At 42.3% G+C, this 21,174-nt stretch overlaps 1 protein-coding gene across 1 annotated transcript in view; it reads right to left on the bottom strand.

Moving 5' to 3' along the window:
* The window catches only part of PPM1L (protein phosphatase, Mg2+/Mn2+ dependent 1L), an 87,136-nt gene extending 65,962 nt beyond the window's left edge, over positions 1–21,174 (bottom strand). Inside the window, exon 1 of the mRNA XM_003209225.3 lies at positions 20,640–21,174. Within this exon, the coding sequence (XP_003209273.1) occupies positions 20,640–21,038 (399 nt within the window). The 5' untranslated portion in view covers positions 21,039–21,174. The remainder of the gene's footprint in view (positions 1–20,639) is intronic.

Raw genomic sequence — 21,174 nt, 5'->3', positions numbered from 1 at the left:
GTCCAGCCCTAAAGAAACATCAACCAAGTGTCCCCATCTTCTGCTGCACAAAGCTCATATATACCCCCCCAAAAGCTCTGCCTAGGATCCAATGAGGAATTGACTGGGGGACTTAACTGTAAAGAAGAAACATATGGCATCTGGGTACGCTGCCAAGAAAAGCCTGAAAGTACTGACCAGTACAGCAGCCAAAGTACCAAACGGGTCGGAAATCAGCCAGGCACTCCTACTCCAATTGCTGCTATGGAGTCAGTCCCTTTTTTACTCTAATGACACAGTTTTTCTAGGAACACGTTGCTCCATTTTAGCCACCTTCTGCCTATAAAATATGACCGCTTCCTTTGTAAGAGCACTGCTAAGAATAAACCACTTGTTAACATCAAGAATGCTGCACAAATTCGAAGTCGCATAAACAGAGCAGCTTACTTCTTAACAGAGCAATGGTTTCATTACACAAGATTTTGTTTAATAGGGGAGACACGCATCCTGGGAATTATTTCAGTGTGCTTTGCACACCAGTCCTGAGCACCGAGTGCTGCCAGGTTTGGGCACATCACTGCAGTTCCTGTGGCCACCACAACAGGTTGCCTAGAGCTGGTGCCAAGAGATCCGGGTACCTCTTCCAATTGGATTTATGGAGCTCAAAATATAAAGCTTTGCAATGCTATATTTCACCTGTCTTTTAATGGCTGCAAGGAGAGAAGCGTCGCTGCTCCTGCTGCCAACACGCTCCAGCTCCAAAAGTGCAGCAGCTACTTTTAGCTCACAGTCCTCAGATTCAACCCCCACAAAGTTTCTTCTTCTCTATATTATGTCTGTTTTGGAGTGTTGTAATGCTATTAACTCTGTAATGAATATTAATAGAGCCTTTGGGGAGACTTGCTCTGTCTCTACTATGCCGAGCATACTATGAAGCACTTTAAATCTGCAATAACAGTTTATCATATCAAAGACAAGTAATTCATTGTATCCCAGTACAAAGGATGCTCACACAAAACTAAGCACTCAAACACCATGTTATAGTTACCAACCCTGCCTCCTTCCTAGGCAATATACCCTTTCACAAGACATAAACCATGCCTGGATTGAGCTTTTGTAGCACGCATAGGAGCAGGAAAGCACCACTGCCAGTCTCCCACACCTCTGAAACATTTCTAAAGAAGCAATTATTTCTCCCATAGCTTCACCGACTGACCGAAAACTGCAAGCAGTTTAATCAGACTCAGAAAGGAAAAAGAAGAATACAGAAAAGGGGTCAACAGAGAGCATCAGGACAGTAAGGCCAGAGGAGCTAAGCTGGTCTTTGGAAGTGGGGAAGGGTTTGAAAAGAAAGTTTTTGAATTGAAAAAAATATTACCAACAAGATACAGGTATAAAAAATGCAATGGAAAATCGGGTGGGGGTAGAAAGCAGCAGCTGAGATGCAGTGAATGAGTCACAGGAATACTTGCAAGATTACCACAAGGAGTCTAACCTGAGGCTGCCTTCAGAAGGAAAAGCAGGTTCTCCATGTCAGAGTTGCACAGAAAAATAAGTGCCTGAAACTACAGGCTCTGTAGACAGAAACCCATTTAAGAGGAAGTTGCACCCCACGTTCCCCCTCATGCCTCATAGCTAAAAGCTAGGGCAAACAAACTTCCACCAGTTCAGCTGCCTGAAGCAGCTCTTGTCAGTCAGGTAAGTGTCAGGGAGAGAGGAGGGCAGGAGAGAGGCACAGGCTGAGCCAGCAGCTTGACACTCCAAAGCACATTCTGGTTATTACTGCTGGGAAACTTACCATTTAGCAATGGGCTGCAGTGCATATGGCTCAGTGAGAGGTAAAAAGCACTTTCCTAGTATCAGACTTTCTCTGGAACAGGTGAATACCCCAGCATAGCTGGGACTGTGGCTGAGCCCTGATGTGGTGCTGCTTTGTACTGCCTGTGCTCTTACCTGGGCTCAGAACCTGATGCAGGCAGGCAGGGAGCTTCAAACCAGCTGATTTCATGGGGTAGAACAGTTAGAAGTACACTTATTTTGGTAGAGGAGCTCTGCAGGGCGTAGTGTTTGTTTGTTGATGATGCTATAGCAGGCTATAAAGAATAAAGCCAAGCCCCCCCAAAAATTCACGGCATTTAGCTTGAAGGGGTATCACCAACCCAGCTGTATAAAACAACCTCATTTCAATGTTGTCAGCTGATAAGGTGCCTAGTATTTACTAGGACAGTACCTTCAGGGAGCTGTGGAATTAGGAATGTCCCTTTTTTTGTGCTTTTTTTTTTGGCACAGTGAAACCATGGAGGAAACAAAGACCATGGAGAGTTATTACAGAATCACAGAATGACCCAGGTTGGAAGGGACCTTCAGGATCATGAAGCTCCAATCCCCGTCACAGGCAGGGCCACCAACCTCCCTACTTAATACCAGAGTTATTCTAATAGTGAAACAAATCTAATTGCACTGTTTTGAGTGTCCAGAAAAAAGAAAAAAATAAGCAGGCAGAAGACAACTAAGCCAGTTAAAAAAATAGATATAATAACTGTAGATCTGTAAGAAGTGCAGCAACTGGAACAGAACAAAAGGATTTGTCCCAAGTTACAGCTGCAGAGGCATAGCTGAAGGAGTGGTGTCAAAGAGGTCAGTGGGCTGGATGAGGTTTTCTTAGGGAACCCAGTGAGAAAAATGGTAGATTTACTGGACAGGAAAGTGGAGGAAAAAATGGAAGTGGCTGTGAAATGAACAAAGAAAAAATTATCAGTATTGTAATATTGTGCAGAAGAGAAAAAACATCCTATCTGCCAGAGAATCTTTCTGACATCGCTGGCTATCTTTGTGGCAGTTTTTTTCTATGGGAGGCAATGCTCCAAGACTGCTTGCTGACACCAGTCCTTGCCATAGCAAGTCACTGAGGGTGAAGACATCCTTGGCAGATGTGGGTCCACCCCAAGCAGGATGTGCAGCTTCCTGAGACTTCCTCGTGTCTGTGTTGGGAACTGTGCATCTCTGCTGTCAGCCAGGTTAGCAGGTCCACAGGAAATTTAGGAGCCCGTGGCTGTGTGACCACCACGATCGCAACACCACCTGAGGATGGAGAAAAAGCACGGAGGATGGGAGCTCCACTTCTGGCAGCAGCTTGCCATTGCACTAGGTTGGGTGAGAAAGGATTTTAAAGACCTGTATGTTTATGCAAAGTAATTTAGTGCAAACAAATTAAATGTCAGTCTACCGGAACCTCTGAATATAGATGAGAACTAAGAAAATACAGACTATAGTCTGAGGAAGACTGGTTAGAGCTATTTTTTATGAGCTTGAAAAGAAAGCTGCTCTGTGCCTCCAAATCAAAAGCAGGAAGCTACACATATGGCAAATTTCCCAATAACACCCAGCCTAACTTCACACCGTATCACTCAGTGCAGATTAGTGCTTTTTCACTGCATCTCTCCGTAACTGAAATTTTCTACTATGATTGTTTTCTGCTTTCTTTTTTCCTTTAAAAAGGCACACTAAAGCCTCCTAAAAAGCCACCAAAATACACACATTGATCATATTGAAGGTTTTCTGAGAGCTTTCTAACGGATGTTCTGACATCAAATTTCAGAACCGTTAGGTCATCTTTCTTGTTACTAGCAAAAAAGCACCCTGCTACAGTTCTCTTCCTTTCTCAAAGGCCGAGGGCTCCCACCTCAAAGGCAATTGACTCCTCGTGGGGCAGGCACTGCTCTTTCATGCTGATAATTACCAAATCTGCTTTTTGTTTTCCGCACACACGCATCTCAAGAAGGCCAATATCTACTGCAGCTTCTTTGGTCAACTGGAAATACGTAATTCGTGAACCGTTTCCTCAGGTTTTCTGGAAAAAACAAATGAACAGAAAACCCTCAGCCCAGTCCATAGGATTAATCAGAGCCTGCTAAAGATTTTAACACCTGTTTCAGGAAGTTTTAATTCACAGAATTCGATTCTGTTTGCTGGGGCTTATATCTGCTACTTAAAAAACGATTTCCATTATGCCTCTAGAAAATTTGTGGTGCATTCCAGGCTTCAATGGAATAATAGCTTCCATTTTGGGCTTTCCCATATTTCATTCTTCTCACAATGGCATCTGAATTTAGCATGAAAACCAAGGGTATTATTGGCACTTTCTGATCTGTTGAGTCTTCTGCAAACATTTCATGTTCCGTAACACACACAGAGCTTTTATTCGGCATTTAAAGACCACGACTCCAATAACACACAAGTGTCTGTGTAAATACACACATCTAACCAACACTGCTCTGTTACTGACTGGTAGACTAAACCAGAAGGCATAGGACCTAAGAAAGCTGACTGGTAAACACATTTCTTCTAACACAGCAGACATTTAATCAGCACCTCAGCTAGGATGTTCCTTCTCACCAGATGCCACATCTCTGACTAAACAGCAGGAAAGGGATTATTACAAGCACACAAGACTTGCCATGAAAAAGGAATTAGCTTGCATTTACTTGTGCCATTTGCAGTACCACAGTTGTGGCTTTTCTGATAAGACGACGAAGGATCGCTTCTTGGAGAGCATTTAGTTACGTATGTAAAATCCTGCCTTGGAAGAAATGTATATTTAATTTCACGTATAATTAAGAAAACTAACTGGAGCTTAATTCATCACAAAGAAAGCAAATCTATCTTCCTCACAGGGCAAAGCAAGGAAGCAGTTACTTGTGCCCGGCATTTGGACATGTGGTTGCACATTTAAGAGTTCCCAGAATACAGGAACACATTTGCTCCTGATTTTAAGCAGAAAACAAGGGTGGAGGAAAACCCAGGAGAAACCAAGCAGCAGATGGAGAATACATCTCAGTAAGTCAGAGGTGCAAGAGTGGCCAGTAGCAGACTGCATCAGAGAGCTTTCCTGCTACAGCCTGAAATCTTACGCAACTAGGATGATCTTGAGTGGGAAGATATCCCAACAGAAAAGCAGGCACAACAAAATTCACACAGTCTGTAGGTGTTTGGGATCCATGTGTTGTTGCACAGGGAGGCCAGAGTGACCTCATGGCTGGGGAATTCTGTAGAGCCACACAGACCCCTCCGCCAAGTCTGCTGACAGAGGCTGTCCGTGTATTGCATCCTGAACTTCAGTGTTTGCTGTCTGTTACAACACACCTTTTCCCTATTCAGTCACCCAATACTTCAACAGATTTTGCAGACAATCGTGTATTTGCGTCACTAGACAAATTAGATCATTTAAAGTAACTATTAAGTGCTTATCAGTTCTTTGTCTCTGTTGTAGCCACGGATAATATTGTGAGATCTGTTGGAACAGCGCGACTATTTTATATTTCTTTTTAACATTTCAAAACCAGAATGTTCTCTGAACTCAGGAGGACATCAATGCAATCAGTATTTATCACAGGAGGGTCATTACCTCAACCCCAGCCTCAGGCATTACTGAGGGGAACTATCATTTGTTGGGACTGGGGAAGATGAAATAATCACAGAGCACAAATACGACTGCATTCCAATTTTAAAATGGCATTATTTCTCTGGAGAGAAGTATATTTTTTTTTAAGATGGGATTAATTTAAAATAGAACTCATAAATCCAGTAATAACACGAAAATTCTTTTAAGTGCGTTTACAATAGATACTCCAAATATTTTGTAAGCAAAATGGAGTTTCCACAATAAAGGAATTAGTGAAGCATGTTGTCGTATATCACTCCCCCATTTCAAAAGCTCATAAAATTTACAGTCAATGCTCCATCTCTGACATAGCTTCTAACCCAGGACAGAGGTGTTTTGTTTTAAAGTTTCCTATTTTTTCGTTTGGAATAATCTAAACTAACAAATCCTCAAGAGCCTCTTGCCTACTAAATACCTAAACACCAGATTCTTCCTCATCTTCTAGATGTTTTCTCTTGATCTCTCCATTCCTGACATCCAGCTCTGACAAGTTCCATAGATGAGCAGCTATAGTGCTCAAACTGAATATTTTCAGTGATGTCTCTCATTCATTTTCAGATGGTGAAATGTCACAGTGCTTCTTTTTGCTAAAGAAATCTCCATCTTTCTTTTAAGACAGGATAAACCTTTGGGTTACATCACGTACTTGCCATGTTTTTCACAACCTCTGTTTTTGTGTATTAACACACATTAGTTAACAGTCTTTGAACTGGTTCCCACACAGCGAGGCTGCTGTCCACGCAAGGCGTTCCTCTGACACAATGAATAGCTGTCATTCCAGTTGTCTTCTGTCAGCCAAACAAGGGCTGCAAACACCATCTGGGAGAATGATGAAAGGGCAGACTACTAGTCCTGGACATGCTAACAAAAAGCAAAAACTAAATTGAATCCAGCTGCACAACACCACAATTCCTACCCTGTGCTCTTCCTCATCTCTTCCCTCACGTGTGCCCCAAGTCTTTTCTCTTTTTGGTCTCAAAGTTCTGCTTCCATTCCATCTAGACGAAGGCCTTGCAACCGAAGACAACTTGGTACTTTAATCTGCAGTTGGGAAGGTAGCATTCACACCAGGATTACAACCAGGGAGCAATGAATTATTCAGCTAACATAAGTCTGCAATTTTTACTGTATGGGCAATTTAAAAAATTTAAAGACATCATTTTCAGGATAGTTTGAAGCAACTTTCTGAAGTGGCAACTAGAAGTTACTCCAATAAACCCTCCAATTCCTCCTCTGTTAAAGTCAGCTCGCACTGAGATGCTGAGGATTACAGCCTACCCAGAGTCCACACACAAGCACGCTGAATGCCTACAGGCAATGCCAGCTGAATATCACTGATTTAAACACGCACGCATGTAAGAAGAGATTTCTTTTTAAAGAAGACCACACTCAACTGCTAATAAAAGCTCTACTAAATACACTTTCCATGTAGAAAACATCTTTGGTTATTATCTGCTTTCCACTTGAAAAGAACAGCAGCATTTTCAAGTCTGACCTCATACTATTTACGTATGCACCACGGCCAAACACGCGGTACATTCCTACCCACGCACCATTTATTAAATGAGTATGCATGCAGATTTCTTGTCCAGAGAAACAAGAGGAATTACTAACACTGATAAATTCCAGATCTAGTGCTAGCTGGTGCTTTGCAGCTTCCCTGTTTGTCTGACAAATGCTCCTAAATCCAGATTGTCGAGTGCAGACTGAAATTCAGTCTCAAGAAAGGATATGAGGAGTTTTAAAATGTACTTGAAAAATGTATGTGAAAAACAAAATCACAGAATGAGTAATTAGTACTAAATTCTCTCATACATGAGGATATGAAGCAGCACTTTTATCTTCCCTAATTAGCTAGAAATCTCAATTTCATCCTAATGAACAGCGATCTAGTTTCATGCAGAAACATCAAGTATTAGCTCCTGCAATAGCTGTCAAATATTTTATTTAAGCAGTAAAACATTTCAACTTGGGTGCTGGGTAAAATGAAGAGGAACTAAGTAGGTCTAGTGGAGACAGCAGAAGATAAATTTATAGACTGAAGTGCTAATTTTAAATAGCTTCTTTGCATATTATCAGCATGTGGCTGCTGTGCCACTGATGTGCTCAGCAGGACGGAGCATCTGAGAGGCACCCAGGTCAACCATGCACCTCCTTGTTCAGCCCCAGCACTGCAGCTGCACATCACAGCACCCTTTGCTGCTTCTAACAAACTCCTGTATGCTGCAGTCACAGCAGTAGTAGGGGCACACCAGTCCCCGGACTGCCCAAACCCAACACAATGTTTATTCTGTTGCAATATTTCTCTTCATTTTAAGAAATGAGTTTTAAATGAGCGTTAAACCCATTCTTGTCTCAAGCTTCTGTACAAGATTTTTCCTGATAAGAGCTCACATAGCAAAACAGGAGCAAAACTGGCTCCCTGCAAACCTCGAAGTACGTTATGGTGCACTGCAATTACACAAAATACCCATACCTTTGCAACTGCACTTTTATACATCTCATTCTTATCATACTTTTCAGTGGAGCATGGGAATACCCAGTATAATAAAATGCACAGAATTTGCACAGCTTTGCAGCTGCTTCCGAGCATGCAGTTCTTATCTTCACTGGCATGAAACAAGAAACCAATTAATTGATTTGGGGTTTCCATTTGAAGGAAAAAACAGGGCTTGTTACACTTGTACTTCTTAAGCTTTTGCTCAAAGACCTTCAGTTTCTATTCTTTAATATATTAAGTCAAGCTCTTTTCAAGTTATGAATAGCATCCTTCAACACCATAAATTCTCCTACTGAAGAAGAAAACAGCAATAAGAAAGCCCCTCTCTTTCAGGTTCACTGACCAGAAGTCATCACTTCCCCAGCAGGTACGCAGGGCTTGTAGCAGGCAGGTCAGCCCATCATTACTTTGGTCCCTTTGAAACTCAGCTGCAATGTATTTAGGTCCGTCTTTTAAAGGACACGCAAATAAGAGATCATTAATGCATTTACTAATTGCAGCTGGTTCAAATTGTCTCAAATATTGAGAATGATCACATTTGAAGGTCGCACAACAGGGACAGGCAAAGGACGGCAAACTTCAACTAGTGGAACTCTGGCCTTGTATCCCTGCTGATGAGCAGGAAGCCAGCAATTCTTAAGGAGGCCCATCTGCTTCTCTAACTCATCATCCGAAAGCACCACAGCTAGAGATGGAGGGAAAAAATGCAAAGTACTTACGGAGCACTGCCAGTGCTAGGAGACCTTCACAGCTCCCTTCAGGCTCCTGCACATCTGCGTGTGCCAGACAGCTCCAACTTGAAATGCAAAGAAATGCTCAGCCTCCTGCAGTACATCAATGGGACCTGCACTCAGCAGGACCTAGCAGCTGCAGGGATACATTAGTAAGAACAGCTTCCCTGGAGTGTTTTGCCTCATTCTCATCCTGAAAAGAGAGCTTCATGACAGGCTCCTGAACTCTGATGTTTAAAGGAGTTCTTGGGTTTTATGGCTTAATGATGGAAGTAGGCAAAGCAACAGTGACACAACTTGAAACTGTTTATTAGAAAAGTCTAGATTCCCTGGCAACTCACCACTTGGGCTTTAGCTCATTGCTACCACTAATTACTTTTATCTACTTAATTTTTTATATGTATGCTCCTTTCAGGCATTCATTAGTTCTGTCGCTTTTTTCCTCCCTCATTTCTCACTAATTTCTTCCTGCATACAAAGAACACTTGCAAGTTCTTTCCAGTGGCACAGAGCTGCTTAAGCAATGCTAAGATCCCCGTTCAGCTGGGGTTTACACGCACTGTCTTCCCTTGGTTCATTTGCTACCTCTCCTCACGTGGCTACATGAAGGTATGACAACAACACAGTCTTCCACTCCCAATTTTAATTTGTCTAATTTCCTTTTATTGTTTCCAACCCATACTTTCACCTTGAAGCTCTCCTCACCACCAAGGGCAACTGTCTTGTGATACAGGACATTAATTGAAGAAAAACTGGGGCAGTCTTAAGTGTTTTATCAACATAACTCTGAAAGTCAAACCCCCCAAAAAACACTTAAATAGATCATCTGTGGCATTTGTATGAAAAATATTAAAAAAAAAAATACTGTTTCCTAGTTCAGCTTCTCTTTCCTTACTTTTATCAGAAAGCACTACCCATACTCCTTCCAGCTGCTCTGCTCACAGCCCCAGCCCCTTAGCAGTTGGCCTCCTAGATCAAAAGCAACAGCTTCCACAAAATTTTAGTCTTCCAGGGCATTTATTTAACTCTCTTTTCAACACCTGAAAATTAGAGGAAAGAAAGAGTACAGCCTCAGGAATCCACGTTGCAACACCTGTGGTAGTTAAACAGCGAGAAGAGATTGCTTGCAGTGACTCTCCTTTACGTTGCTCAAGAGAGAACAAACCATGCCAAGTTTTCAAGCCTTGCCATTAGCTCACTACATGGAAAGAGCTGTTATCAAAGAGAGAGATCACCACACTTCTCATCCAGAGATGCAGGTGAGCACCAAGATGAAGTCCAGCTTCTCCCCCTATGAGTTCCACAGGGATGGCCTGGAAGGTCTGGGAATTAATCCAGTGAGGCAGCAGGGATTCAAATCTATTCTGTCCCAGGTCCCAGCAGTGCCATGCAGCCACACTCATGCAGCACATGAAAGTATTTCCTATTTATTCACATTGTTCCATACTACTGATTTCACTTTATGAAACCAACCCCCAGCCTTCAGAGCACAGCACAGAGCAGTGCTGGGCAGAGAAACCACTGCCAGCTCAGGCTCAGCACAGCACACAGCAGCCCAGCTCATGTCCCTGGTGTGTCCATCACCTGGTGTGTCCATCACCTGGTGTGTCCATCACCTGGTGTGTCCATCAGGGCTTCACACAGCAACAGGGACACAGCAGAACCATTATTTTGGTACAAAAAATGGCCATGAAGATCCACAGTGCTGCTGTGGAATAAGCATCGATTCTGCAAGGTCTTAGGAATCATTGCTTTCTTGATAACCACGTTAAGAAAAGAAAATTAAGACTGCAAAAAGCAACAGGCAGGTGATGGTATTACATTAAAAAGAAACAGAAGCTACACAGTTGATGATGTTCACGTCTGATAGAGAAAAAAGGAACAGTTGCACCTAGGAGAAAAAGCAAGGAGGACTACGAAGTTCTATTTTCAGTTGTATTACTGACTTGTATCCAAACAGCCAGGGGACATAAACAGAAACGTAAGCCTGTAAAATGATCTGAAAACACCTGTTCACAGAGGTATAATGTTTTCTCCTGATACACTTCTGAAATACTTGGAATCAGAAACACAACTAAGTGGACACAGAGCCCCCCCGTGACAGACAAACTACCAAATTTCCAATCTGTATATTAAAAAAAAGCTCGAAGTTGAGCAGCATTTGTCACTCAAATTGTACTCTGTTCTCCCAATCAATTGGGAGTGCTGGGAAGCTCAGCAGCAAAACATTCCAGTAAAAAACCTCTGTACTGGAGCAGGTTTGAGGTTACGTCCCTTCCTATTATTCATCAACATGATTTTCATCTTCCTTCACTGTCAGGTTTTCCTTAATAAGAAATGCATAACCCACATGCCAAAAAAGCTTTTAAAACTTACATTTGAAACAGCTAATTCCAATATGTAGCTGGATACACTTTCTTTTGGCTCTTGCACTGCGGCATTATAATGTTGTTTACTTTATTAGAAACAGCTATGTCAATTGTCAGCCTTGGGAGTTTACACAAACACTTTAGGATACACAAACTCCAACACACACAACTTCAAACCAACACATCCCAAGAGATACCAGAAGCATGTTCTGAGTAGATTCGATGTCAAATCAAGCTCCAAAGTCCCAAAGCATATCTCAAATAAATTCACGCTCCATAGGGTCAAAACATCCAGTACAAAAAGTTCTATTAGCAAATCATTCCATAACTTCTAACAAATGTAGATACATCCATTGGTCATTTGAGTTTTTTTCTCCTTTATTGACAGTTTTGATATCCACATAAGAACGGGACAAAAAAAAATATATCTCTAAGAAGAAATGGATAGCATATCCCATCCTCCTTTTCACAAACAGTACAGGAACAGATAATGTAAAGCAGTATATCAAGTGATATAATTGCTAAAATAAATACTAAAGCAAAAGAAGAATTCAGGTTGATGATTTAAATGCCTGTAAATTCAAACCATCATGGAAAGTGCTTATTTAAAGCACTGATTGAAATAATTTCATCCTGGAGGCAGGAGATTGCTCCTGCCCTCAAAGTTAAAAATAATATCACCATTAACCTCAGCAACAATTTTCTAATTGCCAAAGATTACAAATCTTTTATGCAGCATTCATCCACAGAGAATTCAATCACTCTACTTGGCCTTTCAAAACCACGACTGTAATAGTAGCCGTAAGACAAGTTCCCTTCTACAAAACAAAACAAAAAACCCTCAAACTTCTGTGATGTATTTTATATGAAAGCGTAAAACATTCACTTTGCAAAGCGAAAAAGCCTGTCATATCAAACTGTCTGTGAATTAATGCAACACCTCACATTACTATTTATGTTTGGTGCACAAGCAAAAGGAGGGGCTGCTTGGAGCTTTTCTCTGACATTTCTGTGCCAGTTGGCACTACGACATGAGCAGCTGGTCCCACATTTTGTTCCTTAAGTCCTGAGCAATAAGGACTCTCAATATCTGCCAGCAAAGCAATGGACATCAGTAGGAACAAAAAGGGCAAAGTCTCCTTTCCAGAGCATCCAGAATTATAAACCGTGCTTTCAAGAGCCACAAAGAGATGCAGCCAAAATTTACATTCATGTTCTCTGTTTCTCAAATGTGTACAGAGAAATAAAATAATATTCATCCTAATCTACAGAAGAACCCCTCACACACACACCTCCCAGGTTTTGGATCTCAAGCAGTTTATAAATAGTGCTACACTGAAACTGATAGTAGTTCTCCTATGGCTGCCCGATAGTCCTGGTAGGGCTGTGTTGTTAACTATGTCCAGCCTTACAGTAATTAAGGCAACTGATGATGCAAACCCACATGCTATCTTCCATTTCTCCTCTTCTCACACTCTTGTCTTCCACTCGAAAGCTCCCCCTCTCATCACCCTGCCCCATTCTGCTCCAATCCCTGTGCCTCGTTATTCCAAAACAGACACTGGATGTTTCCAGCTGTATGGGCAGAAAAGACAGCAACAGCCCTTTTTCAGGCTGGTATTAAAAAAAAGAACAACAAAACAACCAACCAACAACTTCCCTCATTACAGTTCAGAGTTTCCAGCACCTGACCAGCCAAGCACATACACGTCTCTCTATGAGAACGCCAGCAGCTGCAACGTGAGGTACTGAGCATCAGCTCCCAGTACCAGGAGCCAACACTGCTGCTCTTCCATAAGAAAATGTGGTTTCATCTCAATTGCAAGAGAACCTGAGTTGTAACAGGGCAATAAGCAGAAGGGAAACTAAGGAGATTAGCACATTTCATCCTCCGTTTCTCTTACTCCCATGCTGATCATAACCAGATTTTTCAATACCTCTGCGTCAGTGTGTTTGGAGAACACGCATTTCAGGGAAAGTTTAGGCAATTCTTTGGTGGAGTCCATGAGTAGACTACCTGCAAATAAATCAAGTTCCCATTTAAAATGCAAGTTTAAAGAAGTGCAAGTGAGCCATGGAACACATCAGAGAGCAGTATGATGGACCACGCACCTTCACTATCAGAAGAAAAATTCTGAGCCCTTCAGCAGTTTTTCATCTGGTAGGGAATGAAAAAGTGAAGATATTTATGACATTAAAAGTGTATTGATTGAAAGCAGTACCGTATGACAGTATCAGCTATTGTAGCAGAACTTAAAATAAGATGTTTACCTTTGGGGGAGCTTGGGGGAGAAAAAAGGCTTTTTCAACATTAAGGACAATAAGAAAATTTGCAAGCAAATTCCAGCACTGAAATGCAAATAAATGTTCCTTTCTCCAGGGGAACTTTGAGGTTTGTCGACATAACGCGCTATGGATAATTGCATTGTGGTTTAGCAGTTAAAACACGTCCTTTGATTGTCTGGCTGGAGATGTCAGCTGCTCACACAGCTGTGAATCAGACAAGGTCGGAGATGATGAGAGCCAGCAATGTTTCAGCATCACAATCAATTTGTACCAGCAGCACTGGTACTCTGCGCTCTGAAGTTTGTCATGGCACCAACCAAGCAGTGGCACTTCATCCTCTCCCACTGGCTGCTTTAGTGCTCAGCAGCTCTGAAGCTGCTCTACCTGGAGCCTGAGCCTTCCTCCCAGCTCAGCACCAGGTGCAGCCACGTCAGCAGTTTTTCTGGAATTATACTTCTACACAAGTAGAAAGAGGTAGATTTTCCATTTAGATTACTTTATAGGTAGCCATTTGTTCTAGACTTAAAAGCTTCATCTTTTTGCTTCCTGACTGCAATCAAGGTTGATCACTTATCCCAGACCAGGAACAGCTTCCTTATCTAAGCATTAGGCCACAGGGCTCAAATGGGCAGTTACTCAAGCTACGATTCATGCACTCTCAGTATTTGCTCTGAACTAACTACCTATTAATACTCTGCAATCTTCAAAACATTTTATCAGCAAAATAGTGGAAAAAAAATTACATTGTTTAAAGCTATATTACCTCCAAATAAAATTACTACATTTGGCAGTAAGTCTTAAACTGCTTTAATAAAGGCACTAGCTCAAGTGTTTAACACCAGCTAAAGGGCTGGAGTGAAAGCACAAAAAAATAAATAAAGCAGCTCTCCAACTTGCTGCAGCTGCTGATGACGCATACAACTCATAACAGCTCTGAGATCACGAGCTGCCTTTCTGTACATCTTTGTCAGCATGGAAACTTCCTTCTGGAAATATCTGTCTCCTGTTGCCACGTTAACATCAGGGTGAACTGAAACTCTATGCAGCTAATAAAAACAGAGGGTCATTAAATCTTCGTGATCTTTTACACTGAAGATCTCTTGGGCAAAGAGATGGCCTTGAGCCAGAGGAACTGGTCTGTCCAGCTGGGCTGGTATCTAAGTAACGGCCGGTGACGAGAATGGTGATCATAACCTGAACATGACCAGGGAGTTGGCAGCTGTTGGGAATTGGTAGTCATAAAGGCTGTTTCTAAGAACAGCCTCATTCTCATCTGCGCCCTTTTGCAGAAGGTGGTGGCACAGGGAACACATTCCAGAGCTCATTACAGAGGTTTTCATACTGGGGCACAAAGACACTGCTAGGAACACACAGATCAGTTTAAATAGCATGAACGTGCCACACGACACAAGCAGCAGCAGCTCACATCATCGTTCATCTTTGGTACCCTGAGGTGCAGGCTGAACACCCCAGCAAAGGCAGCCCTCAGACTTTGTGTATAATTATAGCAGCTGCTGCCCTTAAACTAGTTTTCAGAACTCTCATCTGAAGGCCGTGGATTCACAGAGCTTACAGAAAACAAGCATTCTGTTCCTTTTTCTGGATCTATTAGCATCTACGATGTGCCCAAAACGAAGAGCAAGCTCCGCATGTTGAGGTTTGAGGACCTTGGAGCGTTAGTGTCAGATAGCTCTGGGACACCTTTCCGGATCACAAAACATGATGGGACTCATCCAGCACAATCAGAGGCTCCTGGAGCCAAGGCAAAGCCTTACCAGAACATGAGGGCAATGGACGTGCTGTCATTTCCTGCTGGGAAGGTGTGACACATGTGCCAAGGAAACGTGGAACAGGCCGGGCAAAGCAGGAGAGCTCTGAAGGATCCCAAGATCAAGGAGAAAATTAGAGGTGCCCAGGAGGCCTGAGGAACAGAATCACAGCACAGGGCTGCTGCTGAGCTGCTCCAACCAGAGAGAAGTGGATTGCAGCAGAACAGAGCATCTGGAGCGGGGAGATTGTTTAAAAATGAAGCTGCCAGAAGCCAGAAGTCCAGTTGTAAGATATAATTTACACCCTAAATATTTGGATCTCTCTAACAACAAGGAGAGAAGGAGAAATATTATCGTGGTCCAAAAGAGCTACTGAAACACCAAAAAAGTGCACAAAGCTCGAGTGATCTGCTGTTTTTAGTAACCTCATGTGACAAGAGTATAAATTTTTAGTCTAACACTCAAAAATAAGCAGCTCCCTGACCTACAGAACTGATTGTTTCAACATCTCACTGCCCCAAAGCTGCATTTAAATTTCTTTGTAAAACATCCTGGCTGGATGCTGTGTTAAACAGAGCTAGCTAACATGCCTTTACCATTGTATCAGTACACTAAGTAGCATCAGTAGCACAAATTTGCACATCTTTAAGCAATTTAAGGCATTCCTCATCACCGAGCCTTTAAATATTGCCTATACACCTAAGGATGTGAGCAGGATGTGGTATTGAGTCAAAAAGCATCAAGCACTCCAGCAAGGGCTGCTTGAGCATTCTTGCTCAGCAGCTGTGAAATACCCATCCCATCTATGGCAATAGCTGCAGAGCTCTTACTGCAGAGCAGGAGCACTCACACAAACACTTCCTAGGAGTTATTCAAGCTCAGAGAGAAAGTTAAATGACTGCTCATAATCTAAAAGCATCTACGAATCAAAACAGATTTAATTAAAGCAGCTGCCTGTGCACCCAAACATAGAAGCACCGATTCAAGCTAAGCGGGCAGAATACACTGAAAATTAATTGACTTCTCGATTTTTATAAAAATTGAAAAAGATTCAATTCCACACCTGAAGAATAATACAGCTGTGAGTAACAGTGCTAAGAGCTCTCATTTCCAATTACCAATTTTTGCACCTTTTGAAGCAATTTTAAAATCACATTTTTGCAGCACACATGGGAATACGGACTCCAGAACTGTAGCTTTCTTGGCAGAAAATCATAATCATGTAATATAATATCCAAGAACTGTTCCCCTTCATTGGGGACTATGTCACCCTGCTCCTGTTCAACACCACTACCTGAGCTGTGACCTAAGCATGCAGTAACTCCAGAAATTCACTCCCAAACCCCCTACAACTTGTTTGTTGTGGCAGTCCTCAAGAAGACAGCACATAGCAGCAAGCTCAGCCCAGTGAATCAGGATGGATTCATCATGCTTTCAAGTACCTGCACTTCAAATGCACAGCAGGCTCATTTGCACACAGCTGGCTTGGGGCTGCCTTCTCCAGGCTTCACCTCAGCATTCACATTTCCATAGGCTCAGACAAAAATAATAAGGACTCACCATTATCTTCTGACCTTCTTTTTTTCCCCCACTTGTCTTTGAAAGTTAATCAGTAACCAGAGATTTCTGCTAACAGTTCATGCTGCTGATCTCAAGGTCCCGTGGTCCACAAAGCTTTAGAAGATTCTGTGCATGGTTGAATACATAGCCATACATACAGCAAATTCTCTACTTTCACGTTTGAGCTTCCTACAGCATGAAAAAGGAGTTTTTCACATCCTGCAACACTGTATCTGCAGCTCTCTAAACCAGCTCTATCATGCCCTTTTCCAGGCGGGTAAGAACATTTCAGGAGGTTAAGAGAAATAAAAAAAAAAAAAACAAGACACTTTTCATGAGACAGTTACTGAGCTTCTCACTCTGGTAATCCACATCAGTTTTCAACCTGAAACAAGCGCAGGTGGCATTTAAGGTCCTAATGCTTTTATTTTAAAAGCTGTCACCTCCTCGGGTTGATAACACGATATGCAACGTGGCCACAATCATAAAACTGCCGATGGTGAGCTGCTTCATCTTTGTCCAATACTGAGATCTCAGCTAAAACCGAGCACTTAAACCTTAAATATCTCAAAGAAACCTTTAGTAAGTCATAGATAAGATGGTTAAATACTTCTGCTAAAGTGTCCTTTCCTTCTAACTGCTCAGCTTTTCAAATTCATGGAATATTATTTTACCATTTATCTGGTTTGTTACTTCTCAGTCCCTCAGTCCAGACAGCCCCACAGTCAGAAAAACGAACAACAGCAAAGCCAACATGCAAGGCACCTTTCAGCTTGATAAAGAAGCTGAGGAGGTGACAAACAAAAGCTTTCTTCACTTCTGCTTTGATTCTAAGATACGTCACATTCGAGACTCCTTTCACCGGTGAGACAACAGGGCAAAGCTTTTTGTCCTAAGCCTGTTTCTTTGCCTCTGCCCACACTGCATTGCAATTACTCAGCCATCAAGAAAAAGACAACCTGATGTTGTATAAAAAGAGCACGTACACACCATACTTTGAGTCTCACCCCTAGAACGTTATTCCCCATAGCAAGCAATACAGCAGTGCACCACGTCCTTAGCTGTAAGGTGCATTAATAGTTATTGTTGTCTATTGCTTTCCTATCAAGTCCGCCACAAAATTTCAATCACTGACTGCCATTCTATTCAGGATAAAACTACTGACATGGAAGGGCACGTGACATAAGAGAAAAGTAGAATTCATCGCAAAGAGTTGGCAATACTTAAGCAAAACTTGGATATCCTCATAAATCAGCATTATAGAGTAATTCGTATCACTTGAATCATGCTTCTCTTTCCTTCTACTTCACCCTGATGTGGCAGGAAGTAATTAACAGGGATGTGTTGCCTTGCATACAGCTGGAAAGAATTAATCCAGCATTTCATCTGTGGCACTGTCCATTTGGAAAACCATTTTTTCCTGCACACAGAACAGTTTGTTTCACATTCAGCTCTAGAGATTTGCATTTCCTTCTTCTTTATCTGTTACACAGCGATATTTGATGGGAGCCCAGAGCAAAAATACCATCTTTACAAAGGCTTTGCTACTTGCGCAGGAAAAGTGTTACATGAAGTTATTAATTTCTTTTTTTTAAACTACAAGATACAAATAAGCCATCCAGAAAACAATTTCAAAGGGAGACTTGAAATTTAATATTGCTACAGTAATTACTACTAGTACTACAGATTAAATAAGACTATTCATTTTGTTATTTCATTTCTTCCCCCTCTTTCCTATTGAGAACTACGATTCCCTTAGATAGAAAACCTACTTTCTGCAATCTGTTTTTGCTGTATGCAAAGCACCCAGGTCTTGTTTCTGGTTCTAGGTAAAAACTGGTTGGGAGAACAAGTGATGGCCCCAGCAATCAGACACTTACTTTTCGTGGGAGAAAAGGCAACTAAGAACAGCTGGGGATTTTATGAGAAAGATAAATAAGTGACGCTCTTACGTTTTTAAATATTAACTTCAGGAAGGCTTGGAGAAAGATCTACAGAACCCTTCAAAACGGCAGGCCTCAGAGAAATGCTCACACTTGGCCACTGAATCAGTGAGAAAAAGTTCTCTGGGGAATCGAAATTATTAAGGTAATTGAGCTTTCCACAGATCTAGTATTACAATTCTAGCACTTTTATGGATGTAATTTCAAGCTCCACAACAAAATATATCTTTATGTCTATACACACACATATATGCATAGGGCACTTTCTTATCCTTTTGCTATTCCTTGTTAGCTTTGGATTATTAAAGGAACTGAGTGTGCAATCCAATACAGATCAAGATACGCAGATGATACAGATCTCTCTTTAGCAATGACAAAGTTTAACTGTTTACACTGTATTTCTACCAGTAACAATCTCAGAATACTGTTTAGAAACACGAGACAGATATTCTTTCAAACTTGTTTTGGCTCATCATTTGAGATGGGAATGCTAGGTTTAAACAACAGGGAAGACAACAAAAGACAGAACACAAGCTCCCTCCTGTCCAAAGCCTCAGAAAACAAAAGAGCCAGATGTACCAAATTCACAGACCAGAAATCATATCCCTTGATGAGAAGATGTGTATCAGTTTGTGATACACACACATATTCCTACTACTATTCCTCGAAGGCAAAGGAACAATGATCTGACATGAGTTTGCCAATAACAGTTGGCACAACTGCATCCCAACCAAAAAACAGACACAGAAAGGAAAACAGAGTTCAAACACAATCACAATTTTTATGAAGTTGACAATTTTCAATATCCAACGTGCTGGCTTTATTTTAAAGGGGGTAAAACACTGGACACTGCAAAAAAAGCATTATCACTTTACAGCTGTGCAAGCAACACAAGAGAAGCTTTATGATTATTTGCCCAAGACCTGGATTTTCCAGTGAGCCCTCACAGGTTTAGAGGGATAGCAGCTGTCACCTTTGTGCTCCTGTGTCTGGTCACTACCCAAGAGCTTCTAGGAAGGATTCAATAGTTGACCTGTGGAAGCAGTTGGATTAAAACCCAAGCACCCCTACTGTATAGCACACGCAGCTTTACTTCTCAGCAGGAGCACTTGCATGAAAAACTTCAGTATTCCTCTCCAGCTTCCATCATCCTAACAAAACCCTTAAGGTAATTTTATTCCTTGCATAATGGATGCTGGAGCTAATGTCATACAAGGAACCTCCTCCTCTTCAGCATTTCTTTGCCGCAGTTATGAAATATATGCTTTCTGCTATACAAAAAGCTAACTGGCAGCACCACAATGCTAAGTAAAGAGGAAACTATAGTTTCGACATTTGTCATCTAAAATAAAGGACATATTAGACCATGAAAGAACATTAAATGCACAGCACAACTGAAAGGAAACCACTATCTAAAAAAAAGTTCAGAGGTTAAACACCACGAGTTTCAAAATAACAGTTTTTCTGGATTGCCACTAGGAAGGGGACAAGTATGAAACACAATTATTTTGTTAAACCAATATGTAAGTCATAAGCGTGGAACTCATTCTCCATGACTTGTTTGTCTTCAGAGGAGGGCGAATCACAGAGAAGACACACACAGCCCAGCTCCGAGGCTGAACGCATGCAGGATGCTCTTTCGGAAGCGCTGCTGACGAGCACAGCCCCTGACAACCCTTTGCCAAAATCAGAGCACACTGCACTCCTTGCTCACAAAAGATGCCTCCAGGGAATTTGTGCTCATCATCATTATTCTGTGCACGTAGGAACCACCTTCAACGGCTTTTACTTTAATTAAACCTTACTACTGTAAAGGGCAGAGAGGGCACGAACACATTTACTCTACACTGCAAGTGAAAGTGGTAATGAAAGAGAAAGCAAATAGAGTACCTTCCTCCCTCCATACTCACAGACTCTTCCTCCCCACCCGCTCCCCCAAAGAGGAAAGGAATCCCCCAGTCAGTGTTTCAAGACAACCGCTCGAACCTTACAGGCAAGGACACGTCCGCTCCTCATCCTGAAATCATCCTCCCCCCCATCCCTTCTCAAGTTGAGCACTTGCCTCTCCTCCGTGCCCATCAAATATCCCGAAGATGGATGGATGAGTCTTGTTCACCAGGTCGGTGATTACTTCGAACCTGTCCTCCATGTGATCCCTCCGGCCTTGGATGGAATAGACAGCCACGTTGTGGCTCTTGAACTCCCAGGTCTTGGAGAACTCGGCATCCAGCACGTCCAGCCCTCCGAGCCTGTCATTCTGCATGATCTCGGCCACCTTGCCCTTCACCATCTTCACCGCATCCCTGCTGGACTTAACAATGGTTTTCACCTCATCCGTGTGGAAGAAATAACTCCACAGAGCCAGGCTGATGCACAGCAAGAACAGGGTCTCCGGTCTGAGCAAGAAGTAACGCATGATCCGACCCAGCAGAGACAGCAAAGTCATTGTATCCTCTATCATTTATTATCGAGACCGTGTATCCCCACACCATGCAACGCGCTCCCGGCGGACGGGACGGGGTCGAGGCGAGGCAGCGGATCAGTGCATGCTCGGCCGGGGCGCAACCGGCAGGCGGCCAGCGCCGAGTCCCGCTCCC

Source organism: Meleagris gallopavo, chromosome 11 (genome assembly GCF_000146605.3).
Source record: "Meleagris gallopavo isolate NT-WF06-2002-E0010 breed Aviagen turkey brand Nicholas breeding stock chromosome 11, Turkey_5.1, whole genome shotgun sequence".
Classification (NCBI taxonomy): domain Eukaryota; kingdom Metazoa; phylum Chordata; class Aves; order Galliformes; family Phasianidae; genus Meleagris; species Meleagris gallopavo.
The sequence above is the reverse complement of the archived record's forward strand: the minus strand, read 5'-3'. Positions and strand labels throughout refer to the sequence as shown.